The sequence below is a fragment of the Protopterus annectens genome, chromosome 3.part0 (genome assembly GCF_019279795.1).
Source record: "Protopterus annectens isolate FY-2018-M chromosome 3.part0, PAN1.0, whole genome shotgun sequence".
NCBI lineage: Eukaryota > Metazoa > Chordata > Ceratodontiformes > Protopteridae > Protopterus > Protopterus annectens.
The window spans coordinates 1,175,046,358-1,175,058,331 of NC_056731.1; the positions used below are offsets into that span (position 1 = coordinate 1,175,046,358).

At 37.4% G+C, this 11,974-nt stretch overlaps 1 protein-coding gene across 2 annotated transcripts in view; it reads left to right on the plus strand.

Moving 5' to 3' along the window:
• The window catches only part of MMP16 (matrix metallopeptidase 16), a 1,817,877-nt gene that overhangs the window by 607,853 nt on the left and 1,198,050 nt on the right, over positions 1-11,974 (plus strand). For both annotated transcript variants that reach the window (XM_044065394.1, XM_044065395.1), the window contains exon 2: positions 9,817-9,965. In XM_044065394.1, coding sequence (XP_043921329.1) covers positions 9,817-9,965 — 149 coding nt within the window. The remainder of the gene's footprint in view (positions 1-9,816; positions 9,966-11,974) is intronic.

Consider the following 11,974-nt stretch of genomic DNA (forward strand, 5'->3'; position numbering starts at 1 on the left):
AGGCAAGACAATTACAATAGAATGTTTCTCTGAGGCGATTTGCTTAATAGATATAACCTGTGTTAGACTTTCGTCACTAAATACTTCACTTCCCAGGTATTTAGTGAATTCAGCTTCTATTTTTTTTTAACTTCTACCTTCCTAATCTTCTGTTGTACATTCCCCCTTTGTGATCTTATTTTTGTATTATGAAATGTTCCATATATGGGGCCTTTACCTGTATTTCTCTTTGAATATGTTTGCAATTGCTTTTTTTGTATTGATTAATTTGACTTTTTCCTTTGCATGAATATTGCACCATATCAGATCTCTCTTTCTTTTCTATGTCTATATTTCTTTTTTTATAATTTTGAAAAAAATCTAGATTTTGTTCATTATATTTTCACACTTCCTCAGTCGCTACTTTTTCCAAACGGCCCAAGAATTCTTGGTGTAGATAATGTTTTTCATGAATCTGTGTTAATGAACACACATTTGCATTTGAAGCTTTTGACAGTTTCTCTTCTGCAAATATTTTTCTTTCCTCTAATTTATTTCGTAATCTTTTTGTATATCTTCTGCCTTGAAATTCTGTGTTTCCTGCATAACAGTAATAATACATAATTTCTTTCTTATCCTGGCCTGTCAACATTTGTGGTTTTTATGGACTACTACTTTCTTCTACAACAGGGGGTCATACTCCCCCTGAGCCTGGCCTAACCCCATTGTAGGAATGTTTTTGTGTTTTGAGGACTCTACTCTGTCATTTTTTCCATTCCAGGCACCAGTGCGCCTACAAGGATAGGGCAGTTTTTTATCCTGGGACTTGTGCATGGAGCTGTCCTTTTTACTTCTGTCCATAATAGAAGCTGTATGAAATGCTGTCTATATATATCAGTGTCGTTTTGGTGAGATTTTGCTACAACAGGGTCCGCCTCATGAAGGTACTCACCAAGTCCTGAGGATGAATTTAGTTCTAGCAGTACTATTCTTCTTTGCCTGCTGATTTTATTATCTCTCAATTCAGACCCACACTGAATGGACATGGTGATGAAGTGACCGACTTTATTAGAAAGAGTATGTAAGCTGCCAATGTTGTTTTTAGCGTATTAGGGATAAGCCACATTCTACTTGTGCAACCAGAACACTTCTACCTGCAGCTGCTCTACCAGGTTATGAGAGCAGGTGAAATGTCTTAGATATCGTTTGTGCTCAGAATCCATGGAATAGATTTAGATGTGTGTGGAGTAAAATCTGTTTTAACTTTGCCAGCTAGGAATTTAGCTATTTCCTTTGGGTCAGAGTGAGCAGTATTGTTATGGTCCAGCTCCAGACATTATTGGGTGTTAGCCCTTAACTTTCTGATCTGCAACTGCTTTTAGTTTTGTTGGCTATTGTAAGTTTCATGTGCATCTCTGAGCACCCTAATGGTCCCTTTAAGCTCTTCACTACTTTCTTTAAGTAGTCTCTTAATTCAAGTAGCATGAAAGGTCTTATAAATGCTAAGTAATTTCTTTCTCTTGTTTGATAATTTGTTTTGTAGCTACTCCACAAAGAGTTTGCTTTTAAATTTCTCATTATATTTGGTATGTATAGGGACTGCCTTTGCAAATCAACTATTTAAGTGGGAGTAGAAATCAGAGGCATAGGAAACAGCTTTAGAATGGAAATGACTACAGGAAGAGTACAGTGAAATTTATTTATGTCATGAAGTAACTGAGGATGCTTAATATCTAGCACTGTGGTGCAGAAAAATCGAGCCCGACATCTAGGGTTCAATTAGCGACACTTGAGAAAATATGCAGGAAGAGCTAGGAGTGAAGCAGTATGGCCTGCTGGCTTTTCCCAAACAAAGTGGTGGGTTGGATTTGCAAAGATTCTCCCAGGGAAGAATAGTTTCCTTGCTGGAAACTAGGAAAACTAGGAAAATCACTTTCCGTGCTTCAGAGGTGTTAGCTCGCACCATCCCTTTTGAAACTGAAGGACGCCCAGTACAGTCATCCCATTGCATGACCCTCGTCCCACCTGCTTATCCAGGTGCAACCATGAAGAAGACAAAACTATAACCAGGAAAAAAAACAAAACACCTTTGAGGGCTGCCTAAATGATAGCATCTCCCGGTGATGGGGATTGAATGGGCCAGTTGGCTTGGAGGGGGCTGGTGATCAAGAGACTGCAAGGGCAAATGTCTCCCCTTACAAAAATGAAGCTTTACTTTTGAGAAGTCCCTAAATACAGAGGTATTTGTAGGGAAGTACCACCAGTTCTAAAGGAAAGGGTAACCAATTTATGGTCTAATTTAAGGAGAGAAGATCATACATGTGGTATTCGGACCCCTAGTGGGATGATTAACTATTCTCTACTAGGAAGTTATCATTTATATCAGAGAAGCAGGCCGTTGTCTGAACATGTTAGCCAGTTTATTGATAGTTATTTGAAGTCCTAGACATATTGGGTTTAGTGGGGATTCCAGCTAAGGTGTTAAGTAGTATCATACTCAGAATGTAACATACAAGATATCCTATGGTTAGCTATAAAATAGTAATTAATTTTGTTTATGATGATTTAGACATCTGTGAGTTCAAATTTGATATCCTGAGGAATCAGTCGTGAGTTAAGAGTAACCTTTATGAGTACTGATACTCCACCACAGCTGTCAGGATGTATGAAGGCATGATGGGCACTAAACCCATCTCTGTAATGGACTAAACATTGAATAGCTAATCACTGAATGCAAATCAGCGAATGTTCATTCATCAAACGTTCACTTCATGTAACCTGTGAGACAGAGAAAGTAACTAGTGGGCCAACACTTCCCTGTCTCACACACCCCCTAACTATATATACTAACTCCAAGACCACAGTACAGTGGGGAAAGGAGTATGAAATACTGCCGTGTGTGAGAAGGGGAAGTGTTGGCCAACAAGTTACTTTCCCTGTCTCATAGGTTCAATGAAATGAACATTTGCTGATTTGCATTTGATGATTGGCCGTTTGATGACCACTCCATTCAATGACTAAACCTAGACCCATAACTATACATACACGAACATGTTCAATTTGCAAGAGAGTCTCAAGTTCAGTTGTTTTTTATTAAGACTCATGGTGTTAAATATAGCTATGTCACTTTATTGTGTTCTGAAATGGCATTTTCTGCATTGGAATGTCTATCAGAAGGAATCAGCCCACAAAAGCACTATGGAGGCAGGAAATTTTTTTGCCAGAATGCGAAAATCATGAGAAAAGGAAAGTGCAGACCATTTATGGTAAAGCAGGAAGGCTTGCCAGAGATTTTGGCTACACTTGATGAATACTGGATCTCACTAGAATGACAGCAGTATTATAGCCAACTCAATTATGGTTTCCTTGAATCTTGGAATAATTTTGGCTGATGGCAAAATACCACTCAAAACCAGTATTTGCCCTGCCTTGAACACATACACAGAAAGATTAATCTTATCCTTCTGCATTTCCATCTGGGTAGAGCAATTACCGTCATTCAATTCCACTTTGACAACTATCAGATTGTAATTATATTTGTCAGAATGAGGGGTGTCTTAAGAGCTTTTGTTGTGTTTTGGAGCCTGGCTGTAGGAAAACAGCTAAGTATCTCCTATTCTAATCCAGCCTTGTGAGGATGGTGTCTGTATGCTGACAACAGAGTTACCTTTTATTAAAATATATGGTGGTGCTGCGGTTGCCTCACAGTTAGACGTTGCCCGTTCGATTCTCAGTTGGAGCGTCTTCTGTGTGGCATGTAAAACCTCTACTGCCAATCATTAGCGGACTGGAGTTCCGCTGTGGCGACCCCTAACTGGGAAAAGCCGAAAGACACAAACAAACAAATTACCAGGAGTGAATGCAGTCTGAGTAGGCCTTAAGAAATGATAGTGTGTTCATGCGTTATTCTGAGAGATATTTGTACTGGTTATGGGCATTCACAGTGAAGGTGGGTATATTGCTCTGTGAAATGATGGCAGAGGTTTGTTAGTCTTTATTCTGGGAGCCTAAAGGCAGTGTTTTCTTAATATCCACATCCTTAGTTGACATAAGGGAAGTGTTCTGTGCTGGAGGTGTGTGTGTGTGTGTGTGTGTGTGTGTGTGTGTGTGTGTGTGTGTGTGTGTGTGTGTGTGTGTGTGTGTGTGTGTGTGTGTGTGTGTGTGTGTCCGTGCACTTAGTGAATGTGTCCTGAGGTGAGAAAGCCTCCAGGCTCAATAAATACTTACAGCTCTCACATAGTTCATCATTATGAGGTATCAACATAGTTTTTGGTAAACATGTGGTAGTTGCTACACTATCAGGCTAGTACAGAAGGCGCCAAGAGTTGACTGAGATTCCATAAATGTTAGTGCTATTGAAGGGTTATGAGTAAACAACAGGTTAACTTAGTAACCTTCTCTTGGTATAAGACAAGTGTAGTTTGGATTAGAATAGAAAAGGAGATATTATGGTATATGACTAAAAGGATACAAGAATATTGCATGTGTACTGTATTATTCAAAATTGCAAAAAAGAAGCAAATTTAAAAATAGCAGCAATATGCCAGAGTAATAAGGTAATGAGTGACAAGAGATCAATTTAAACCAGGTAGTTTTACCTGATATGCTGATTTGTTCTGTACATAACTAGGTGCACCATATTTAATCTAGCCCAATGGATCCTGGTGTAGTAATCATAGTGCAATAGCTACAGAGTGTCTAAATGAATCGCTCCAAGAGCAGTAACTGTAAAGCAAATAGTTACAATGCAGTATCAGTAGAGCAGCCAGCACAAGCAGTAAACATGTAACAGACTAGTAATCCATTACTCTCTAGTATAGTACTGTAGGGCAGTAGCTTTAAATGACAAAACAATGCTGTAGTCAGTAACAGGTAGAAACCTAACAACAGCAGTGATCATAAAAAGTGCAGTCAATAACTATGATATTAAGTTAATCTGTTTTATATCTATTTATTTATTTATTTTTATTTTAGATTTGTTGACCAGGATAGTCCGACTGGATACATGTCCATTTCCAGCAGAGGCCCAGGGAGAAAAGCTTCAAAGGAAGTAACACAAGCAAATTTAACATAATACAATTTAAACACAATTTCCAGCCTGTGTTGAGGAGTCTAAGTTATACAATCTAACATGGGTCTCGTCTGGCTTACTAATTACAACACAGTAGATTTAAATTAACAAAATAATACTGGTACACCAGTGATACCAAATATTTAGTCAGGCTTGGAGCAAGGACATAGCCCTGAGTCTTGAAATACTGTTTGAGAGTTTTCTTAAATTAGATAGGGTAGTGTCTAGTGTAATGTTAGCAGGTAGTGAGTTCCAAGTTTTGCCTATAGAGTTGGCAAACATGGAGACCCCAGCTGAATTGTTGGATTTGATGGTTTGTACTACCAGTCTATTAGATGAGCGAAGTGGTCAGAGGTTGGCGTGGGGATAGATGATGTTTTTCAAAGCAGGTGTATTTTCAGGCTGTTTTTTTATTTTGTGAGCCACAATAAGTTGGTTATACTGAATCTGCCTGGTTAGCTCTAGCCATCCAAGATTTTTTAGGTTTATGCAGTGATGTGTTCTATAGGGAAGGCCAGTGGAAAATCTAACTATGTTATTGTAGCAGCCAGAGAGTCTGTCAAGCTCAGTTTTATTAAAGTTGGCAAGTAAAGGGGAAGCATAGAAGAAGGTGGAGAGCAGATGGGAGCGGGCGATGGCAGTCCTAGCAGGTGGGGTTAGGAATGGTTTTATCCTACATAGTGCGCCCAGTTTTTTATTAACAGATTTGATAGTTTTGTTAATGTGAGCATCAAATTTGAGATTGTTGTCTACAATAACCCCAAGGAGTTTTGTGTGAGCATCTGGGGAAATTATGGTACCATTGTTAGACTTAATGGAGAAAGATGACACTGGGGATCTTTGGGTGGGGGAGAAAAGTAGTAGCTTTGTTTTGTTGGGATTTAGAATCAGACAGCGGTCAGCAAGCCAATTTTCAACTAAGTTTAAAGTACACTGAGTAATTAACTGCAGCTTAGTCTAGAAGGTACCAGTGCAGTTCAATGTGGTGTCGTCCACATATTGAATGCAGTTAGCATTTGGGATGACAGTGTGGAGGTCATTAATAAAAATGGAAAAGAGCAGTGGTCCCAGAATAGACCCCTGGTGGACACCTAGGGTGTTGGGTAGGAGGTTGAATAGATTGTTTTGCCATAGTACAGCTTGTTGTCTATTGTGGAGATAGGATTGAAACCATTGAAGGGAATGATAACCTAGAGACATTTTTGTCAGGGTGTGGATGAGTAGATGGCAGTTAACCATATCAAAAGCCTTAGAGAGATCCAAAAAATGGGCCGAAGATAGTTTGTTATTGTTCCTGTTATGGTTTATAGCATTAGAGAAGGTGAGGAGGGCTGTGGTGGTACTATAATGTGGTCTAAAGCCATGCTGAGATTTAGGCAGTAGGTTGTTCTGGGTTAGGAAGTACAGAAGATGTTTGTGGATGCATTTTTCCATAATTTTTTCCAGTGGTGACAAGATGGCTATGGGTCTGTCGTTAGATAATTCAGTAGAGCTACCACCTTTATGGAGAGGTATGACACGAGATATTTTCCAGATAGCGGGGACTGTGGCTTCTGATATGGACTGATTAATTAGAATGGAGATGGGGAATGCTATATAATCTGTAGCTTTTTGTAAATATTCAGCAGGGAGAAGGTCAGTGGCAAGGGTAGTAGGTTTTAGTTTTTTGATTAGAGTACGAATGAAAGATGTAGAGACTGGTTGGAAGCTAAAGGAGGACTGGGTACTGGGAATGGTATCCTGTGTGTTAGTGGAGTTCAAGGGTAACTGGCTAGCTAGGGCTTTGATAGTCTCAGTAAAGAAACTATTAATGGTGTTAGCGACATCCTCTTGGTAGTTTATCAGTAGAGGCTGAGGGAGGTGGAGTGGTGGTTTGACCTAGGTGCAGTAGTTTGTTTATGCCTGCCCAGAATTTCTGAGGGTTTTTTTGGTTTCCTTGCTGGAGATTGAAGTAATAGTTTTTTTATCTAGTAAGATGGATTTTTTGTCTCATTCCTTATTTGCCGAAATTTGATTTGATCTAGCGGGGCTTTTGTAGCACGCCATGCAGCCCATGCTTTATCCCTGACTATGATTTTTGATTTGGTTTCTTTAGAGAGCCATGGGGCAACTTTTGTTTCAATCTTAGTGGAGCGAGCAGGAGCATGAGAATCGAGGATGGAGAGGAATTTATTGTTAAAGTGGTAAACCGCTTCATCTAGGGGCAAGTGTTTTAGGGCAGACCAATTGCATGATTTAAGTTCGTCCTGAAACTTGTTGGAATTAAAGTTTTTATTATTTCTTGGTATTCAGTAAGTGGGCTGATTGGAATTATTGGTTTTGTGTTTACAAGTAAAGGTGAGAAAGTGATCACTGAGGTCATCAGGGATGGTCCCTGATGTATACATTTGGGGGTGGCTGTTGATTAGTATCCAGTCTAGTATACTTTCTTTTTGGTTAAGTTTACCTATTCTGGTGGGGGTGGATATGACCTATGTGAACCCATACATGTTTACATGGGTGGTAGGAGATGGATAGGAGCAGGTGTTCCAGTCAGTGTTAAAATCACCTAGTACTATGGTTTCTTGTGGATAGTTACCAGATAACCAGTGGATGATGTCCTCTAGTGTGTTAGTATTATTCCCTGGGGGAATGTACAAGCAGACAATATTTATGCATTTGTTTTTGTTAAGTTGGAACTTGGTGGAAAGTATTTCAGCTTTATTGATTTGGGGTGGTTGAATGTGGTCTGAGGTAACATTTAGTGTGGATTTGAAGAGTACAGCTACCCCCCCTTCCTAGTTGTGCAGTCAAGTCTAAGTATATTATACACAGGTGGTAAGACTTCGTTATTCGAGGCTGATGGTTTTAGCCAGGTTTTAGTTAGGCACAGAATATCAGAGGATTGAACTTATAGGAGGGCATGTAAGTTATGTACCTTATTATTTATGCTCCTAATGTTTAGATGGCAAACCAGGAGGGAGTTGGGGGACCTCTTTGTAGATAGTGATTTGTTAGGGTTGTTATCATAAGAGGTTGAGCTATCTAAAGTGGAAGGGCCAGGATTCGGGTGAATATCTCCAGCCATTGTGAGGTTATAGCATAGGTTTACGATTAGCTTCGGGAATTTGTATATAAGTCTTTGATAATGTTTATATCTTCCCTGTAGCAGTAGGATTTGGCCTTAGACTGCTCCTCTATTAGAAAATTAGGGTGAAGGGGCATATCTGTAAACTTTGTATTCCTTCGAATGAAATACGATAACTTATTTTAAAGATTTAAAGGGATTTAAATTAAAAATGTTGCAACTTACAGATAGAGTCTAAGGTTCACTCTCTTTCCAGAACCACAACCTGCTCTCAATCTACTCTCTTTAGTATTTGTATTGATGTAACAGAGGGGATTTTTTAGTTTATCATTCCATTCTATTGCCTGCACTACTTCAGCCTACTTGTGCTGTCGAGTTTGTGGATTGTGGATTTTTTTATATTTCCACACTTGCAGTCCTGATTAAGGATTTTCAGTGAGGAATTTAAAATGAAAGTTTATATAACTGTGTCTGTATTGCAGGAGCCTTTGCCACACCGTACTCCTCCCACCCCTGTTTGAGCTACTGATATAACTTTTCAAAACATATTTTTATTCCATAGAAGGTACAGGTTTTGTTTATAAAATGACTTTCGGAGATCATATTCCCAAAGAGTTATATTAGACAGTGAGACTGTTCTTTGTTGTTCTTTAATTTGAGATTTCTGGTGATAATAGTGCATTATTGATTTGTTCGTACTGACCTATCATTTTAAGTATTATGTTTTAGCAATAAACAAATCAAGATTGTTGCAATACCACAGAGAGAAAAATCTTTTTAAATAAAACCACTGTTCATAAATTTGTTTTTGCTGTAAAATTTGAATCAGCAGAATGCTTATGAGCTGTTAAAATAGATGCAAGGAGAAAAAAAGCTTTAAATCCACTGACTTTTGTCTCACAGAAAAGTGATAAATGTTTCAAATTGCTCTCTTAATGAATATGTTTTTCTGCAGTTTTTATCTGAGAAAAGGATTTATCTTTTCAGGTACACAACTTTCTTTCCTTGCTTCATATGTAACTCTGACACCATTGCAGTCATGAACATTAAGAACATTTATATTAGAAGGATCACCAGATTTCCAAGGAAAATGTTTCAGGCTAACATTGGTTATTCTTCTGAAGGGATCATAATTGCTACTGTTTGCTTTGTACTTGACAATAAGCTTAAATAATGTGATTTTATTAAGCAGAAAGCAACTGCTGTACTGTATTGGTAAAGTCATACCCAAATGCATATTTGACAAGTAACCAAATGCAGGAAATTATTTGGTAGTTTGACTTTAACAGATCAATTTACTGATATGTATACACATCAATTTATTGATTTAATGTTATTAAATATTTTCCATAAAAACTGTAACATGGGAAAACAAGTTAGCATCTATTCAAAACAATATGTTTTCATGATGAATTCCTTTTATTTTGATCAGCTAGTACAACTGATTATTAGAATATTTAAAATCTCGAGTTATGTGCAGTTGCTGCATTGAAGGCAACAAAAATGATATTGTAAATGATTTACAAAAATTGACATGGTAACTTTTTAACATTATGTTTATTTAATACATGTGTTAAATGGGATTGCAGACTGATGTTGAAATATTGCCACTGGAGCATAAGAAATAGAGACAGTTAAGATCATGTATGCTGCTGTGCTTTTTTCCATATCCCATTTCATGTTGTCTTGTTGTTTTCAGGTTTGGTTACAGAAATATGGCTATCTTCCACCAACTGACCCACGGATGTCAGTGTTACTCTCTGCACAGACAATGCAGTCTGCAGTAGCTGCTATGCAGCGGTTCTATGGCATTAACGTCACAGGAAGAGTGGACAAAAACACAATTGAGTAAGTAACTCTAAGCCTTCCTGTAGCACGATTGCAAAATCCATGGTGACAAAAGTTAGTATACTCAGACAAGAAGTTCATAGCCATGGTCATTATTTTTCTCATCCATTTTTTCAGTCCTGCATTCCTTTTCTTGCTGTTTCAGTTCTTGAATGTTATCATCATCTGTTTCTTCTGAATCTGCAGTAGTGCTAATTTTTTAAAGAAAACATAAACTGCATGATTGCTTTCCAGTTTTTATTTCCACGGAGTTCAGCATATGTACACAATCTGGTTTTGTATGTAATTAGCAGAAGTTTAGTGGTGCTGTTTTTGTTTTGTTTTTTTTCTTTCTTTTTTTTTCTGTTCCACATGGAAATAGCAACAAGCCAAAAAATAGCACTTCCCAGAGTCAGTGAGGCACAAATTAACACTATTCACAATGAGCATTAGTGTCTGGAAATTGTTCAGATCCATATTTGAAGTCAAGGCATACATTTTCACATTTTCAGCTTATCTATTAGAAGCTGCCTTCTGCCACCTTACAGTAATGGAACAATATTGCTTGTGTATGAAACTCAGCAAATGTATTTTGTTTTTGGATAGTCTTATAGGAATGCATTGAAAGCAGTTTCAATTTTCCATATCAACCCAGTGATTGGAGTATGAGTAAGGTTTATGAATAACCACTTCCTGCAGTGTGCAGTGGAAGAAGACACATCACAGCAACATTTTCTATTCTGTTATTTCAAATTTTATTAAAGGAAGGGGCGGAGCATGGATTTCTAAGTGAAAGTAGACATTTTTCAGAGCTGTGTAGTTTTATTACTATTTAAACATGGAAATAACATGTTATTTTGAAAAATAAGTTACTACTTCAAGATTTCTTCTAGTACTTATGAGGATTTCTTAACATTTTACTGTCAAAATATAGTGGAATCTTACTAACTGCGCATGAAAAGATGAGCAACTCAAGCTACACTCAAAAGTCTTTACTAAAAAAAACTTAATAGAAAATAATGTCTGTGCTTCAGAAACTGCATTTGAAAAGGGATGGATTTCAGAAAAAGATGGATAATTTAAATAAAACAGTCTTAAACAAACAAATATTCTGAAAATAATTATTCACCAGCAATAGACCAAAATTACAGACATTGAGACTGCTATAACAGATGTCGAGAGAAGACTTAAAGAAGATGAAGAAATGCAAACAGACTTTCTATTGAAACAAAATACTTGGTTGCAAGAGTAAACTGGATGCCACTGAAAATAGACAGAAGAGATGTACCATTGGGATTTTTGGTTTACCAGAAAAAACAGAAGATATAATAACTTTTTTTGACAACCTATCAAAACCAGTAGGAAATTCTTTTTGATTTATTTATTTATTGCATTTGATTATCAGGAAAGTCCACTGGGCCTGACAAACCCATTTTCAGTGGAGGCCCGGGGAGAAAAGCTCCACAGTTATATAAACAGTAAAATTAGAAACAGTACATTAATAATTATGTGTGGAGAAAAAAAGCTTTACAGTTGTTTGAACAGACAGAAATTTTAAAGACAGTACAGTAATAATATATAATCAACATTATATATGATACAGGTAATAACAGACAGTTTGGGACATAACAACTATGTATATTTTATACAATGAAGTGAGAGTAAGAGATCTCAAGAGGTGAAAGGCAGTGAGAAAGGCTGACATTCTGATATAGTGATAGTTAGAACAGAGAAAGGATAGGAAGGGAGAGAAGTAGAAATATATGGCAGAGTGGTGTAGGGGGAAGCAGAGATAGTATGCTGGGGGGTCAAATTTTAGGGTTGTTGGTAGAGGTAAGCTACTTTAAACAACTCTGTTCTAACTATAAATCTCATTAACTTGAACTATCATTCTAATCCCTCACCCCTTTAACACTACCCCACTAGTGACTTTTCTTTCCCTTTAATATTCTTTCAACCTAACATTATCCCCCCAGTGATCTTTTCCTTTCTTAACTTTCAAACTATTTCAATATTTACAAAAGAAAAAA